Genomic DNA, 19,312 nt, shown 5'->3' with positions numbered 1-19,312 from the left:
GCTTTACTAAAATATATTCTGCTGATATATTTTGATTTTAAACAAGTTGTTATTACCACCCATCATAAATATGTCATATTTACACTGGAAAACAAAAGGATGAATTAACTAATTAACTTAAGTTTAATCAATGTCAGTAAGATGGGTATGTAAAAATGGTGATGATACAGGTTGTGTGCAATGCTGTTATCTTCTATTTAAACAGAGATTAAAATTAGAGGTAAGTCACTGAATGCAACAGTAATGCAATAGTTTTTTTTTTTTTCAATTCGGTTAATCAATAATTCACATGACAAAAAAAAAGTTTATAGTTTTCAATAAGAGCTAAATATTTTGAAATAAACTATTTTAAACAATCATAAAAACCTTTTATTTAGTTTTCTTCTTTTTATTGTTTCTAATTGTTACAGTGAATACAATTTAAGTTATAAAATAACTTAAACTGCAGACTAGTATTTCTTAAAACAATAACAATATGAATAAAATGTTAGAAATGCATCTCGTGTCACTCTAGATGATCTCTACCTCCAAACCTACAATCGTACATGCAGCTGCTGTTTTGTCAGGCTGCTGTTTGGCATCACGAGAGGTCGTGGTGCAACTAGGGATGTCACCATTACTTAATTCTACAATTAATTAAAGGCACAGTAATAAAGTCTACAATTAATTAGTTGTAAAGATCCCACAATATTGTCATTTTTATGGAAAGTGCAACTTTTGCACTGAACAAAAACAAAGCCACATCAACGTGTTGACACTTGTTTTTCGTGTGATTTCAGAATCCCAATCAGACTTTATCATTCCCAAACTGGGAAATTTGAGAAGGGTTGTTTTAGAATGGGACAGTATGGCAGAGGAGGAGTTTGGTTATAGAAGAAAAAGACCAAGGTGTCATTGTGGAGGACAGCTTATTAAGGCCTATTTATGCTCAACTCGGTAGACAGATATGCAGATGGATGGATGGTTTTGTCCGTCTCCTGTGTCAGTTAAGTGCGTTATTTGGTCTGTTTTTACAGAGCTTAGCCCTCACTTCAAGCAAAAAAATAGAGCAATACCTCCAGAAACTGCAGGGGCAGTGCTGAAAAGAATAGCTAATATGACCGGGTCGCTGTAAGTCCACTCGCTCACACTGGTCGCTCCTGCAGAGGATTTTATTGCATGCATTCTTTTTAATGGCTTTCAATGGTTGTTCTTTTTATAACTTGATGTTATTGAGAACCAACTCTCCAGTTTTTTATTTTATTCTTTTTTATAGTGTTTCTCTCCTGCTGGACCTGAGTACGGCTGTATACCTGGTGATTGTGTGATTGCTAGACTGATTTTTAGTGTTACTGCATGTGTTTTTTGTGTGTGCATAGCCCTGTATGTTACACATACAGTATCTCACAGAAGTGAGTACACCCCTCACATTTTTGCAAATATTTTAGTATATCTTTTCATGGGTCACAGAATATCAAAGTTTAGTTTTTATAGTTTGGTGTCCTGTATGTCAAAGTTTATTTTCTATAGTGTTGTCCCATGAAAAGATATAATGAAATATTTGAAAAAATGTGAGGGGTGTACACACTTCTGTGAGATACTGTATGTGGCCTTGATTATTTATTTTCACTTTTCCAGTATTTATGTGTCAAACAGCAGCTATTCTGCTAAAGGACAGCTGGAAGTCAAAGAAAGCTGAATGTTTTTCCTACTCTGGTTTGTAAAATGTGCAAAACCATATAATGGAGTTTCCAAAAAGAAGCCTCCCAAGTCCAGATAGAGGTCCTGTACCCTTTTTTTCATCCAAAGATCTAAATTTAAATTTAAAGACCTATATAGAGTGTACATGTGATTTTTCCACATTCATGGTGTTTAATTCATTCATGGAAATTAACAAAGAATAACTACGATAATCAGGATTTCATTTCCTTGACAATAATCATACCAAGAAAATCTATAATTGTGACAGCCTTACAAAAACGTTATCTAAAAAGGGTCAACTTGAAATTAGCCTTTTTTTTTCATTTATTTATTTATTTGTTTGTTTGTTTATTTATTTATTAAATCACCTAAATTGTAATTATTTGACCATCAAGTTCTAAAATGACCACAAAGTTCTACAAACTCAAATTGTTCCAGTTAACTTATTATTTAAAACTTATCTTTTCTTGGAGGCAATGGCTTTGCTGTTTTTGTCTCAGTAAAGCCAATTTGTTAAATTTTACAGTATAGTACAACGTTTTGGTTTATTACTAGCAAGTCTGAGCTTAACAAAATTGTGTTTTTGAGATATCTGGTCTCTATACTCGCATCAGTAAGTGCAAAGGAAGGCAGCATTGTGCAGGGACTGTATTCTCTTTAATATATTTTGTGATTTTATCTTAGGCCCAGAATACATCTGTGATATGTTCAGAGAATATAAACCTAGCAGAGCTCTTAGATCCAAAGACTCTGGTCAACTAGTCCAGGCCAGAGTCCAGACTAAACATGGAGAAGCAGCATTTAGCTGTTATGCTGCAAACAAATGGAACAAACTGCCAGTGGAGATTAAACTTTCCCCAAATGTAGACATTTTTAAATCCAGGTTAAAAACTTTTCTTTTCTCATGCGCCTATGCATGAAATCTGCACGGTAACTTTTTTTTTTTTTTTTTTTTTTTTTTTTTAACTTATCTTGCTTTTAATCATTTTAATGTAATTTATTATTTTATTGTGATTATGTGTTGATTATGTGTTGATGCCTTTTACTATTCTAAATATCTGTAATGTCTTTGTTTTATGTAAAGCACTTTGAATTGTCCTGTACATGAAATGTGCTATACAAATAAACTGCCTTGCCTTGCCTTGCCTTATGGTCATTATTGTTATATAGTATTTTAAAACAGAGCATCAATTTTAGCCCTCACTGGAACAGCAGATGTATGTTTTGTAGCTTGTAGCACCTATTGTTGCTGTCATCGCTAACAGGCCCCAACCTTTCTTATTACTAGACTTCTGAATCTGCAGGCTGTGTTATTGCAACCAAACATCCAGAGAGCACTGTGGTCTATGTGCCCATGTTGAGCTTTTTTTTATTATTATTATTTACATTTACAAGACCATGGTAGGTACATCCTATTTTAAGATAGGTTTGGTTAAATATAGTTAATGTACAGCACAATAAACAAGAAAAGATCAGTTCTACCACCACCAACATTCATCCTCAGATATGATATTACTGCTGTTTATTTATACACTTAAACGCAATTGATTATTGGACGTCACCTGTGCACTAAATTCCCCCTTTTTTTGTCCACTCTAGTATATTGTAATTAGCCTGGAAAACTCCAAATTAATACCAACAAGGTCACAGTAATCATGTAGACAACACTTGGACATACGCACACAAAAACACATACATAGCAATCATGTTCACCTCAATGGGGAGGAGCCTCAGGGTAATCAGGGAGAGAAAGATGAGATTGGGGGAGAATGGGGAAAGAAAAGAGAGGCACATTGAATGGAGGGTAAAACGGAGGGGCAGGGAGGGAGTCTGAACAAGGGGAAGCAGAGCGTAGAGCATGAATGCCTGCAGGACTTTGCTTGACTAGAGAAGAAGAAAGGAGTTTATGGATACTTGAAAAGAGACAGAAAAATGTAGGCGCTGCATTACATGTGAGGATTTGACAGAAACAACGTTAAGCAATAAACGCTCATTTTTGTTTAGCTGTTCTTAATGCATAAGATAAACAATCTTGAATACGTATAGTGGATGATTTTCAACAAGCAAAATTTAAATGTCACAGTTTTATATATTTATTGATGATACTATAGTCCAGTTTTCCAAACTTTCAGTTGCACTATCCTTTCTCAAAGAAGCCCTTTCTTATCTGCTTTGCATCAGGTGTTGCTGTTAAGTTGATGTATTGTCACGCTTCACTGTGGTAGTTTGTATCTAAAGACTATGTGCATGATTGAATGTCCTCTTCACTCTGGTACTGACACAGTGAGTCAGCCCCTGTATGCAGCTCTGTGGTGATGGATTATACACCTGCAGCTACAGGGACTGATCAAACTCTACCTCCATCCACAGAGCACAAAGGGAATACTATGTGTTATTCTACAATACAGTGTGGTTTGTATTTTATAGTCATACAACACTAATCCTATTTAGTTTCTATCTTTGTCTAAAAAAATATAAATCACACATGATATGTTAATTAAGTTTTTATAGTTAGACGCAAAGCATTAATACTTTGAGAACACAGTAAAAAGAAGCTTGTGAAGCTTTGCATGAAGGTCTTTCTGACAAGGGTTAGTTAATAGATAATAAAACCTTTGTAACATGCTATTTATTTTTATTTATTATTACTTATTTATTATTACCATGTGTTATTAAGTGTTCATCATAGAATCATAAAAAGACTATATCCTACATTTCAAGTGCAATCTATCTGTAAATCCCAAACTCTAAACATGTTTCATACTCTGCATATACTGTTTCTGGTAAAGAATTATAGTCTTCAAGCCCAAGTTAATTTATAATTAACATTGGTGTAACTTTATCAGGATATATTTACTATTTCAGAGCTTTATTGTAGTTCATATTGTTGTCTTGTCAATGTGTTTTTTTACATCAATGCTGCTTTGCAAAGTTGCAAAATTAATAAATTAATAATGTGGGTAAATTCCATGTATTCTCAGGTGCAAAGACCATATGGCGAATATATACATTACAAACAGAGGAGAGTAAAAAAAAAAACAAGAAGGAAGAAAGTAATATTTTACAGCCGATGCTACTGTCCTACAATGTAAATTAAAGCTGAATTTATGGGCTGTGATCAAGGCAAAGGCAAGATAGTGGCCTGATGCATAATTTATCAATCAACAAGCAATTAGACTTATTTCAATGCTCCACCCAAGTTTTTTTTTTGTTTTTTTTGTTGTTTTTTTTTTGTTTTTTAGTTTAGTTTAGTCACACGCACACTGCATTGTCACGTAATGTATGTCATGTAATGTTTGCATGTAAAACACCAACAGCCCTGTACATGTACATGTTTGAGATCATCAATGCACGAAATGTGTTTGCAAAAAGAGAATGAAAAACAGCTTTAAAGAGTCACTGAGTGCATGTTTACCCAGCAGACTTCGATTCCAGTTCAAGTTTTGTTTTTTGTTTTGTAATGTATTGTTTTGTTTGAATAGCATTTATTTCACTTTTCTTTGCATGTTGTGCATAAATTGTTTAGGTTGATATTGGTTTGGTATATTTTGATATGTTCAGCTGTCAGTACATGTAGACAATCACTCAGCAACATTCTAACACATGCAGGGTCCTTACCTAGCCATCCTGAGCTGGAGTTGGGCACACACATGTCTGTTTCTGCACTGGGCAGCACAAAGCCCACCACAAACACCTCTACCCCATCTGACATAAGTGCCAGTCCCAGTACCAGGAACAGCTGCCACTGGAACCTCCCATGTCCACATTCCTGAATGATCAGTTCATATTGCTGGGCCAGCTCCTCTTCATCAGCCTGCCTTTCCTGCTCCAGCTCATTACGGTCCTTTGTAGCATCCGACATTGGTTGTCCCAGCGCCACCTGGCCCTCTTTATGCTTACTGTCTCCTGCTGAGGGGATCCCCTGGTACTCTCCCTCGTAAATCTCATCCTCATCATCATGACCTTCTGTGGCATCGCTGGAGCCCTCCTCATTGTCATGGTAGCCCTGTCCATCTTGACCTTGTGAGTTCCGATAGAAATCCTCATCTTCATCTTCTTCATTTTGGAATCGTGTGTAGTTACGATGAGTTGAGTACTCATCTGTGGCACGGTCTACCACTTTGTTGGCTTTCTTTGCTGCATGTCGCTTGGCCTCTTTGGCCATGTCCTTGGCCCCCTTAACCAGGGAAGTCCTGTTATTGTAGGTGTCCTCCATTTTGTCTCCAAAGGCGGGACTTTACAGGGGTAACAGGACAGTTTGATGTAGAAGGAGGAGGAAAGAAAGGTAAATATAAGAGAAAAGAGGGTTTTGCAGAAACAGTGCAATCACTGGTTCTTGAGATGCAGGGGGAAGAAAGCCCTTGAGTTTGAAGTCACCACAGGAGATAACCCACGGTGGCTGTGGCAATCATCGACCAGGCTGAAAGACATGGGGGGAAGAGTAAACAATATACAAATAAATATAAAGGGCATAAAAAGAGAAAGATATAAGACAGAAGAGAATGAAGTTCAGAAAACATATTTTTATCAGATACTGATACATATCTATCCTAGACCAACAGATAACAGCCTACTGATGATCATTAATCACTCACTCTTCTCACAGGCCTTGTAATCATTTTTACTGATGTGAGGGGAAAAAGCTTTTTTTTTTTTTTTAGCCCACAGATTCTATTAAGAATTAACATTCAATGTCCAGAGATGCCCCTATTGTTTTATATTTCATGAGCTGGCACTGGTTTTGAAAGCATGATTACTTCAAACAGAAATGCTGAATTTGCTGACTCATGATGAGCGCTGTAGAAGAGAAGCTAATAAACAAGGCCCTGCCTGAAATCAATTTGTCCCCCATAAAGAGTTAGATCATTATAATGGGAGTGATGACCCGACTGGAACAATACTGTCATATTTAATCCAGGCAAAAAGGAGGAAAGGCAGAGTGGTCATGAGTGGACATAGTTACATGGGACTCCCTCTCTCTCTCACACACACACACATACACACACAAGCTTCTGTCTGAATCTGCCAGTTTTGCATTTGCCAAGTGTTTATAACACATAAAATGAGTTTCAGATGCTTGTAAACAGATGTATTTTAAAGCTGAGCATTACATGCACAGTTAAATCCAAATCGTATTGTCCTTATTAGATGTGTTGTACCATTTCTGGACCACTGTGTGTTTTAAGTTTACTGACTTGGCTAAAGCTGTAGCAGTGCTAACATGTTAGACCTCATGCCTCATGTTTTCCCCTGCATTCTAAGAAAAGGTGCTTTTCAGATGAATTAGAGCAATATTACCAATGTTTCAATCAGACACCCCAATAATCACTGGAGTCACTGGAGTGAAAACTGCCCAAGGTTGACAAACCAAGGAGGACTTGTCCCTCCAAGGCAGACACACAAGAGCTTGTCTAACCTTGGTTTGTTGGAGGAGTTTATTTTTTTATTTTTTTTATTTTTTTGTTTATTTATTTGTTTGTTTGTTTGGTGCCCTTGTAAAAAGAAGCAAGAGTTTGGTTGGATGAGATGAAAATAGAGTTGTTTCGATATCAAAATGTGGATTTCAGTTGGTGAAAATAATAGAAGCATTCAACCTCCAGAACAGGGGTAAACACAGTACTGGGAATATAATGCTTAAGTTTGTTTTGTTTTCTTGTCAGCCAATGGACCAGGCAACTTTATTAAAGTAAATGGCACTGATAGAAAAAAATGACCAGAGGAAAAAAGGAAGTTTGCAGAAGAACTGTCGGTTTTTTTGTTTTTTTTTCAGGGAAAATATCTACATCTAGGACTATTTCAGCCAGAATTCAGGTGCTTAATTTTATCTAAGGATTGGCCTTCAAATCATAGTGATGGTAAGAAGCCTTCCCAACATCAAGGACCAGAGAAGTCATTTCCTATATTGACTGGTGGGAGGGCAACCCCAACTTAACATGATGTAACATGATTTTGTGAGAGTATGCATCACTCTGGTCTGTTTATATGTACACAACCAATTCAGAACCCTAAAATTGCTGGTATTATTAAAATTTTACTTTAGAAAATATAGTTTTATAAAGTAGTGTGAATATTTATGAGCAGGGTGGGTATGGTGAGAATTGTCCAGCATGTGAGGTTCCCGTGTGTCTAAGAGCTGCTCGCCACATCCTCTAATGAACACTGAAGCCTTGTCAGGAGGATACAAATCACAGGCCCGGCTCCAGCTCCCATAATGCAGTTTTACTGGGCAAAATGACACTGCAGATTCAAGGTGACTCCATTAATCCCTTTTGGCTCATTGGATGGCTTTTGTGGTTATGAGCACACTCCTTTGCTCATCAACTGATAATTTTTTATGTCTGCATGAGACAGATGAAACCTTACATATTAGCCTGGATAACATCATTTTGGCTTCTCCTTTGGAAAAAAAAAATCTCCGTTCTAAATAAATACTGTTTTACTGGTAAGACAGTTCCTCCTGAGCACTGAATATTGTAGCTTCTTGCGTGGAAACAAAAATTAATTTTTCATTCATTACACGATCAAAATTCTGGGAAGAACATGTCAGAGTTCAGTAACATCACTGAACCCAAACCATTATCTACATCAGAATTTAGACATGATGGCTTATTTGCTTAAAACTGGCATGAAAGAGTGGTGGAGGCTGTCTGTCAGAGAATCAGTGGAGTGTATGTTGAAGCATTCTGTCAGTGATGAGAACACCCTCACCTGACCACAGCTGACCTGACCCTGTGACATCACAGACAGTCAACGGGAACAATCACAATCAAGCTCAGTAACCTCCATCCCATTTTTTTCTTTATTATCTACATCTTTTATTCATAATTATCATTTTCTCCTAAACCAACCTGTGTGTTTTACAACCATAACAAGCTCACTTGTACTTTTTGTAACAATCATTGTTTTCCCAACACACAACTATCAGAAGTTTCAAATCCAGCTTTCACACATTCCTCCCCAAGTCCTATTTTGATGCCATTGCTTTGACTTTATCTTGTTACCTAGATTTCTTATCATTACGTCCCTATAAAATAATCACAATATTTAATCATAGTAATGTTTCTGATCATATTAAACCAACATAAAGATAAGGTAATGTACTGGACCAGCGGGGGAAGTACCCATACAATGACCCAGTCCAGAGCTGCGCTCCACAATTTATAGAAAAAAATGTTGATATAGTGTGAGTGTGTGTGTGTGTGTGTGTGGGGGGGGGGGGGGGGGGGGGCATGATCTTGGCAACATACATCCTATATGTTCGTATGTTGGCCCTGCTTTCCTTCAGCCTCTTTACTAGAAAAAAACAAATAAATTATATATATATATATATATATATATATATATATATATATAGACAAATGGAGAGAGTGTGACTCATCAGTTTTGTGCCCTTTCAAAGACATGCATAAGCACTGTAGCATGACGGGTAGAAAAAGCAGGTCCAATCTCTAAGTAGGCAGAGCCGCATGTAATCGCATCAAAAAAGAGAGCCCATGACCTCATCTTGAAGGCAGAAGCACAACCAGCCAGGGACGTCATGGGCTTGATTTCATCAAACTCTGATTACATTACTGACTCAGAGGAGGAAGAAGAGAGGACGATTGCAAAAAACATAAAAAAAATTAAAAGAAACATATTTAAAAATAATGTTTTACCTATGGACATATAAATGACCCATGCTCCCATATCACCACGTTATAGTGGAGATGGAATTTGCCATTCTAGCCATACTAAGTAACTAACTACTAAGGTTCTTACCACAAATTCTAGTCACTCTTGCAAAGTTTGGCTAAGGAAAAGGGAATCCCCTCCAATATATTTGCAAGAATAGCTTGAATCTGCTTACTTAAATTGAGTAAATGAAAGGGTTGAATTAAATCATAAAATGTATAGATAGAAATATTAATCTTAAATCAGATACTCAAAGAAATTTCCATCACATGGTCGCTTACAGCTAGAGAATAAAGCTTGGTCCTTCTTGTGCTGTTTTTCTTTCAAGCTGATGTGTTTGATCTCCTTAGCAAATACATGGTCTCTGTTTTGCCAGACTTCACTGCCGCCACAGTTCATTGGAGATACAACACATAATGTGCCACCACCGCTGTCTGGTGCAGGCCTTTTGTGTTGCAGTGCTGCAACATCATAGATGAGGCAAGGGATGCAAGATGTGTCATGTTTATTGGTGATGTTTGACAATATATATATATTTTATTTTACAGCAGAAAAACAATCTCCTTTTTAAGCAAACACACAAACACATACACACAAACACTTACACACAAACACATACACACAAACTTGAAAGAAAATGTTTTAAATGCACCAAAAGCACAAAATATCTCACCAGGAAAACTTTATACATAGTCATTTCTGCTTTTCAACTGTAAAACACTGTAGCAGGAAAAGTGCAGACTGTGTGTTGATGACGATTAAAAACTTGCAAAGCAAGCAATTGGATGTCCGAGATAGATGTGTTGCTAAACACAGAGGGAAGGCACTGTGAATCTTACTTCTGCTTACATAACTTAAAATCAATGATAAGTGGCTGTACCAGAACGCAATCTGCAACCTTCAATCATTTTACCTTAACAGGTTCTTGCACTGTGCTCCTCATCTCTCCTGCTCCCCAATGACAACCCAGCAGGACTACTACAGCAGCCTTTGGATTGCAAACAAAGCACTTTGCCACAGATTTCCAGTTCACCGGCTGTACGCCTGTCAATCGTTCACTGCCTCTCTTGAGGTGCAATTCATAGATGAGTCAGTTGTCTGTTCCCGCATCCCTCTCCTTTTTGTGGCGGCAGTGCAGAGTGCTTTAACTGCCCTAGGGCAGGTGGGTGGTCCGCACTATGAAGCTTGCACGGTCCATCCGCAGCCAACAAAACTCTGCTCATGCCACGCACAAGACTTTTGCTAAATCGTGCTGTTGCATTAAAGATGGGCAAACTATGTGCTGCGGTCAGCATCATGATTAACTAAACAACCACATAAATGGCGCAAACCACAGTTCAGTAAAGGACATTCTGATATTTCACCTACCACATTTTTAATATACAGAAGTAAACATGGCAACACTTGAATACTGAATTCATTTGATTATTATTTTTTTAAAGACTGGAACTCAGTCTCCGTCACATTTCTGATTAGCCTAAGTCAAGTGAGTTTCTGCAAATGATACTAATTTCTAACTATAGCTACTTTTTGAAGAAAGCGTCAGTTTTATCAGCTCACAGGGAAAATGCACATGATAAAAAGCAAACACAACTTGAAACAAATCGCACAAAACTTGTGAACAAGTAGCCATCCCGTATTCCTGCATGCCAGGTTCAGTTTCAACTGAAGATATGGTTTAATATTTGCAAGTAAATTAACATCTAACTCCAAATGCATGTGCTACAATCAGCAAGCGCTCATTAATAACAATAACTGGGGGTAAAAGAGAAAAAAGAAGGAGGAAAAAGGGTAATTTCTTACCGTGGTTTATGGCGAGAAGAGACTGGGCTGAAAGTAACCCATTACAACACACTCCGCTTTCACTTTAAACTATAAAAATATTATAGGGTTTTTACTGTAGAAAGGATCGGATGTAACTGCCACCGCACGACTAGATTTTTTTTCCTTCTTTTTTCGATGCTGTCCTCTGGCGGCTGGAGAGAGAGAGAGAGAGAGAGAGAGAGAGAGAGAGAGAGAGAGAGAGAGAGAGAGAGAGAGAGAGAGAGAAGTGTAATCGATATTTGTATTGCACTGAGTGATGCGGGCAATTCCGTGTGATTGAACAATGTCGTTAGGTGACTGACGTGAAACAGTGCAACGCATGAATGCTAAACAGATGAGAAAGGGCTAATTTAAGCATCAAGAAAGAATCCCTGATTCTCGTTTATTCTCCAGCAGCCAAATATTTTGATGCGACCAAAAACGAACACGCGACTTTTTGCTGCACTGCTGCTTCTATGAAAAGTTTTTTTTTTACTTCTGAAAATGCAAGTTGCAAGAATAATCAGACAGATACATTTAGTGAATAGCATAGAAATGTTCTATTTCAAGCTTAACCATTTTCATAAAGTATCCAGGAGCTTACCTTGTTGTGCAGAGTCGACCAGAGCCACCAGGAGCGTGGCTCAACGAAATCCTGCCTCTGTCCGTGGTGCTGAACCACCACCAACACCTAAACGTTTCTGCAGCTTAGTGCGTTAGGTTTGGGTGCTGATACACAAATGACTGCCTGCTATGCATATTCACCGCAACTTTCAGAATCCTTGTGGATTTTTGAATATTTTTTGTGCATTATCCTGGGCATTTCATATACCCACAACACATGATGAACCTTTTTAAAGAAGAGTTCTGTATACTATTCCCAATGAAAATTAATTTAAAAAAATGGTGAGATATTTTATTAGAAAAACAAAGCTGTGTGGTGCAGTAATGAGCGCAATATATGATAAAAAAAACTGTTAGAGACAAGAACTTCAAACGTGGCACCTTGTTAACTCATGAATACTTGTTTTGTTGTGCTACAGAAAAATAATAAAATAAAATTTGTTATCTTACTGATTTCAAGCACTCTTAGAATGATACCCTGTATTCATTTAATTCCGTTTATGTAATTAATTCACCCCTGAAGCAATTTCAGAGCATTTTAGAAATAAATTAGGAAGTCAGAAGGAGCCTAATTAAATTGTCCGGTTTAATTCATTCCAAGTCAATGATATTTTTTTCTTTTATTATTATTACTAAACTTGAATTCCTTGATTTCATGTTTGTGAAACACGAAGCCAGTGGCTCAAATTATCTAAACGAACCATGAATAGAATAAAAAGGATAAACAATACTGAATCCTCTAGTATAGCCAGTGGAATGGACTGAACCCTGACAAACAAGCTTTATGAAATACATAATCTAAAAGAAATATTGTAATCAAAACTATTACTTCAGTTTTTTTATTCATTTATTTCAAAGGGACAATGCATATTCATGAACATATAAATGTAAATATGCCAGAATTAGCCCAAAGGCTACTTTACATCTGTAGTCCCTGGCAGGTCAAAGAGATAAAAACATCATATGACATTACAACTTCGCACAATATACATAGTAAGATCAAATTGTCAATGACAATTCATAAGACATACAACAGTAACATTTACATAAGAGCACAACATCAATGATCACAAATCTGGTTCCCCTTGAGCCATTGTTTCAAATTAATTTTAAAAGTATTGAAAGTGATAGAGACTCTTATTGCAGCTGGGATATTATTCCAGATTTCTGAACCCTTGACTGATAACACCTGCTGGCTGAAAGTAGTGTGCCTATAGGGTATTACACAATCACCTCTGGTAGAGGCTCTTGTTACCCTACCACTAGTACTGGTTTTGACCATAATGAACTCACCCAAGGGTGGTAGAGTGAGTCCATTTAGGACCTTATAAACTGAGCAGGCTAGTTTAAAATTTCTAAAAGTTGCAAAACTTAAAATACTATATTTCTGTGGTATGAGACAATGATGGACAGATAACGATTTTCTATCAAGTATTTTTAAAGCTTTTTTAAAAAGTGATTCAATTGCCTTTAAGGTTGTCGTACTTGTCAATGACCAGTTAGTAATGCAGTATTCAGTGTGAGAAAAAATCATGCTGTGCAGAAACATTTTAGCTGCATTGTCTGGCAAAGATGATCAAATTCGCCTAAAATTGTGAATATTAAAATTAACAATTTTTGATATATGTTTTTACATATTTTTTAAAAGATAAAGTAGTATCCAAGATAACTCCAAGATAGTTAAATTCACGTACGAACTGGAGCTCCTCTCCTTTCAGCAATACATTTAAAGAACCATTTGATGAAAGACATTTGGAAAATAGCATGCAGACAGTTTTTTTGGAATTTAGTGGGAGACTTGATTTGGTCAGCCACTTATCTACATAGGTAATTGCTGATGTTAACTTCCCTGAGGCTTCTAAAACAGATTTTGCTTTAGTAGAGATAACAGCATCATCAGCATATAACACAATATTAAGATTGCTACAAACATTTGGCAAATCATTAATATATAATGAAAATAAAATAGGTCCGAGTATGGAGCCTTGTGGTACTCCAACCTGACAATCAAGATATGGGGATTTGATACCGCTAACAGACACACAATGGGTTCGGTTTGACAAGTAAGATTTTATCCAGAGGATAGCCTGTTTAGAAAAATTTAATTTTATTAATCTAGAGAATAATGTTTTGTGGTCAACCGTATCAAAAGCCCTTTTCAAATCAAGAAAAACTACACCAACAATAGGATAAGAATCTAACAAAAAATTAATTTTTTCAAGAAAAATATTTATTGCCATTTCAGTTGAATAGTTTGCACGAAAACCAAACTGCATAGCATGCAAGGGGGTGAAACCCATATTTAAATGACTTATTAATTGTTTAGTGACCCATTTTTCCATTATTTTAGATATTGTAGGCAGTATGCTAATTGGTCTATAATTCTTAACGTCTGCTTTATTACCAGATTTAAAAATTGGAGTAATTATAGCCACTTTCCATGCTGCCGGAACAATTGAGTGTCTAATTGACAGATTTGTCAAATGAGTTATTGGACGTATCAAGGAGTCGTTGTGTAGCTTTATAAAATTTGTGTCCAGACCATATGTATCCTTATTTGACAAACAAATACTGATTACATTTGGATGAATGGTCCCAACTTGAAGCCTTAATGGAACAAAAACCAATAGGTGTTGATAAGTCCAGACCACCACAGTTTGAAGAAGGATGAACAATCCAATCATTGTGAGCATCAGGAGCATTAAACCAGTGGAGTACTTCCAGGGTATCACTTACTTTCTTCATTGTATTCCTCTTCATTCCCCTCAACAGAATCCAGCATAAGAAATAGCAAGCTCTCATTTCAGCTGTGCAGTAACTAGAAAGTGTATAATTTGTTATACTAAGGCTTTGTTGTTGAATGCAGTGTACCTCTAAAGCAAAATAACATTTTACAAATGCAGAATAGGCACACAACACCCAGTCCTGATTATCTACAGCTTTACTTTGGGAGTCATGCAGGAACCCTGACAGTCTTAAAGAGAGCCATACAGCACTGATGAGATATGCAAATGGCCAGTAGATATTTCTCCCCTTTGTTCCCCAATGAAAGGTTGCACCTGATGACAGTTTTAGACTTTTGGAAAACAATTGTACATTAATTTGATGGATTAACTGATAATGTGCCTCCTACTTTAGGGGCATTCACAATCCCACTGTATAAAGAGAACCAACTTAAATTAATTGATTTAGTTAGTAGCAAGTTATTAAATTAAGTTTATTCAACTTAGGTTCATTCTACAGTTTTAAGTCAGTCTTACTCAAATTATTTAGTTTCTTTCAACTAAAGAATCTAAAACATTATAAACATTCACAACAAAACATACATTTTTTTAAAAGTCCACAAACAACAACCACAGAGACAGTAATTTTGTTAGCTATCACCTAGCACAGATTATACAATCCTTTTACAATAACTGCATAACCTACAGACTCCTGGGAGATACGTAGAGTCTTTAGATGAAGTTTGAGGCAGCGACTGCCTGTATGCTTGTTATGTCAGATCCTAATGCCTTTGAAAGCACGAGTGAATCCTGGGGAAAGTAAGGGAGGGAAATAAGAGAAATAACTGACTGATGCAAGCACAGGGACATTCAGCCTTTCGGTATTCACATCATTAAAGCCTGCAAACTATATCAGCACTACCAGGGAGACTCCACTTCACTGTCCACTGCAGAAAATGTTTGCTACTGAGCGCTTTCATGAATCCCATCCAGTCCATCTGATTCTTCATTCTTATTTAAAACATAAAAAAAAATCAATGGCTCCCTGTTAGCACACTATATATCAAGCTAATGCAGTGAGCAGTGCAGTCTAGCTGTCTGGGCATTTCTTTGTGCATTTCTAGAATAAGAAAGTAACACTGACTGTGCATTATATTCACCATAAACATACACACACATACATGCACAGTTATGACATAAGACATGTAAACAGGAGGAAATACAAAAATCTTTTTCTGAATTTGAGGATTGCTGAAGGTTCAAGACTCTCTCAGCTTTTGATTTGTTTCTGTAGGGAAACAAACCCCCCCTCGAGCCTTAAGACTCCATTTACTACTGCAGAAGAGATGAGGAGCACTTAGACTAATGCACGGGACAGCAGAATGACCCTCATACACACACATGCAAAACAGTCCGCATGTAACACTGCGCATGCCAGAATTTTCTCTCTCTTATCCTTGTCACTTGGTGATGCACACAAGCAAAAAAAAATGTTCATGGACTCCAGTGTCTTTTTATTACAGTGGAAATATAATTCTGATAAGCAGAAGCTGATACATTTCTGAATTTAAAATCCAACTCTTGGTACAGATAGCCTAATAATGAGACAGACATTAAGATAAAGACAGGACTGAATTCCATATAGACAAACCTGTGCAAATAATATGAGGGATCATCATCTCCAGACCCCTTGGGCCAATGTCCATATGAAAACTAGTAATGATGATAACAAATGATAATAACTAGATAACTAAATAATGGTACATTAGGTATAACTGTTTCATCAAAGGGTCACAAGGAGTTGTAGTCTGTCCCTGCAGGCTCTTTATATCAACCTGTATTTATTCAGGTAGTCCCATTAAGACACATTGTCTCTTACAAGAGAGACCTGTTAACCTAATCTGCATGTCTTTGGATGGTGGGGCGAAGTTGAAAATCCAGAACATGCAAACTCCACACAGAAAGGCCAATGTTAAAACTTCCCCCCAGCCAAGGCTCAAACCAGCAACCTTCTTACTGTGAGGCCCCAGTGCTAACCACCACACCACCATGCAGCCAAACTCTGGCTGAAACACTGGCTAAAATACCAGCATTACACCCTGAACATAGAAACATGCAAGAATGCTCAAATTTATAACCATGGCAAACATCAGAGACACTAATCAACTTAACATGAATGTCTTCAGCTGTGGAAATAACAACCAAAATCAAAACAAGCAGACCCTGATAAAGAATATGAAAAACAGCACACAGACAAAGTGAACAACCCCAGCCAACCAACAGGTTATAACATGTTCATCACTCAGTACCCACCAAACCACAAGTGTGCCCGAAGTTGAAATCAACAATAACATCATAATAAGATTTAGTGAATTTCCCAGGGGGGAGTTAAATTTACATTTTTTTAGTCCACACTTTATTTATCTTTTCCAATGTGTTCAGCTGTATAGATTCCCATAATTAATGTATCCCCTTAAATCGTAATATGGCAGAATACTCTTCAAATTTTGCTGTACTTTGTTTTATTTAAATTTAATTAATCTTTATTTTTTTAAATTTAATGCTCTGCTTTTATGTTTTTATGGATTTCATTTTTAAAGCACTTTTGATTTAATTTCTGGAAAGTGCAATATAAATATATGTTACTTACTCTCAGCGCATCAGTGTTGTTAAGTTTGTCATTCTACTGATGTAAAATGACTTAAATAATAATTGATGAGCATTATACCCTATTTTGACACAAATACTGCACGAATGTGTTGCAGCATCTTTACATATACTGTATGTGTTGAAATTTAAAGATAGAGAAAAAAAATGGATTTGATACCTGCAGTTCCAGCTTTCAAGGTTAGATTTATAGAGAGGCGGAGGTACACTGCAATTTCTGCCTACTGTGTATCTTCATCCAGATTAAATCAAACAAAAGTGGACACTGATGATAATTGTTTGTGCTTTGTGGAGTTAGAAGCTCAGACTAACTGATTTAGTCTCCATGTTTACCATCAGTCTCCACTGCTTATCTGACTGACCAGTTCATGCTGGACTCAGCTTTCATCATGCAGCAGGAATATGCTCCAGAGGAAAATATTCTGGCTTGTTGTTTCCTATCTGGCAGTTAACAGTGTGCTATCTGTGTGTAAAAAAACATTTGTCTATGTGTTTAGCAATATCTGGCAAATTTGGTGTACAGGCATTCTGAAAACAAAAGGACACTGGTGTCATTGACAGAGGGGTGTGATGGATTACAGTGGCCCAAGGGGGAAGTCCTGGTCCATCAAAATGTAATGAAAACTAATTTAAAAACAGCAGGCAGCTATGAATAACTCCATGATGACTTCTGGTAACGTTGTGTTCTGTGAGAGGTCATTATTGTCTCATATGTGAGAAAAATGGGTTGATAACATTACGATTGATGATAGCACATTAGTTGTTGTCTTCGAGAGTTATGGCAGTCTGTAAATATGTCTGACTGAAAATCGATCGCAGGCAGAGACAATTTCACAACAAGTTTGTGATCAGTTTCACAATCGGGGTGCAACAGATGAAATGACACATAGGCAACAGATAAATACCACACAACCAGACATCTCTGGAATTTGTTTAAACTGAAATACAGTGGGAAAAAAACTGAAGTTTTGGGAAAGTTCCTTAACAAAGGCAACTTGTAAAAGTTCATATCCACATTTTTGTTCTTTCTACCATTACAAGGTCCTGTATAGTCTATAATGTAGCTGAGCTAAAATACCAGAGGGAAGAAAGTCAAATGGATTGTGATTATTGTCCTGGAACAGATTGAACAGGCTATGAGAGAGGAATGTGAGCTGAATCCCATTTCAGTCCACAAGCCCAGGTGCATTTATTTGGCTGAAAGGAAGGTGAAATTTACTAAAGAGATCAAAAGAAGGGTTTGCGGCACTAATGCCAGCTTTAATTTAATTGATATCAACAGTAGCTTATTACCTTTCTCTGCAGTTTACCTTAATGTAAGTCTTGTGTATCTCACTGAGCTCCATGATATTGTTTCCTTTTTGAAGCATGGATATTCTCCTTCAAGTCTGCCTACACTACTTCTGCTGTTATCTTTTTTGTGTAATCCCTGTCTGAAAACCAACACACAGAAGCATAAAAGTATAGAAAATTAGCTTTAATGTATCAGTGAGATGATCAAAGAACAAGCAGAGGCATGGACGTGCCACATCAGGATGACAAAAATTACCCTAAATGATAAACTGTTAAAAACATGAGAACAGTCTGCTTTGAAATGAAAATAAGTAAACTGTGGAAAACAGCTTCTTGTCATTAAACTGGAACCTTCCACTCCCTGCAGCTCAGATTATCTCCTGTGCCTTATGGTTCTGCTTTAAATTTTTAGCCTGCAACAACTGTCAAGACATGTATTAACAAAATGAGTGCCTATGCCAGGTCTTTCTTGTATTGATTTTTTTTATCTATTCAATGCAATAGTCAGTAGTTGTGGACCTTGAAACTTTGTGATGGTGCTGTTTTTTTATTCTAAGTGTTGTTTTATATATATTTTCTAACGATTACTTCATTTTTGCTTATGTCAACCATACACCAACTCTCTTAAAAGTCAGCTTGCAGGTTTTATGAGAGTTCTGACAGGACACCTCAGGACAAAAAAAAAAAAAAAAAAAAAAAAAAGAAAAGCTACTCTTAGCCAGGTGGTGAAGAGGCTCAAGTCCAACAGCTCCACTTGCAGCTCTGCCATGGCTGAGAGGGACCATATGTCTCCTCTCTTTGGAGTCTGTCAAAGCCCAGGACTGCCAAGCTGTTAGGCCTATCCCACAAAC

The 19,312-nt window shown here is 36.8% G+C and overlaps 1 protein-coding gene across 3 annotated transcripts in view; it reads right to left on the bottom strand.

Annotated features, from left to right (window-relative positions):
• The window catches only part of sv2ca (synaptic vesicle glycoprotein 2Ca), a 35,738-nt gene extending 24,415 nt beyond the window's left edge, over positions 1–11,323 (bottom strand). For 2 of the 3 annotated variants that reach the window (XM_042000303.1, XM_042000300.1), the window contains exons 1-2: positions 11,155–11,323; positions 5,299–6,100 (exon numbers count right to left, since the gene is read on the bottom strand). In XM_042000303.1, the coding sequence (XP_041856237.1) occupies positions 5,299–5,896 (598 nt within the window). In that variant the 5' untranslated portion in view covers positions 5,897–6,100; positions 11,155–11,323. Of the gene's footprint in view, positions 1–5,298; positions 6,101–10,264; positions 10,302–11,154 lie in introns of those variants that run through there. The other variant, XM_042000302.1, reaches the window with a different exon arrangement.
• Between the last annotated feature and the right edge of the window lie 7,989 nt (positions 11,324–19,312).

This window comes from Melanotaenia boesemani, chromosome 11, assembly GCF_017639745.1.
Source record: "Melanotaenia boesemani isolate fMelBoe1 chromosome 11, fMelBoe1.pri, whole genome shotgun sequence".
Taxonomy (NCBI): Eukaryota; Metazoa; Chordata; class Actinopteri; order Atheriniformes; family Melanotaeniidae; genus Melanotaenia; species Melanotaenia boesemani.
Note: the sequence above shows the minus strand (reverse complement) of the source record. Positions and strands in the feature narration are given on the sequence as shown.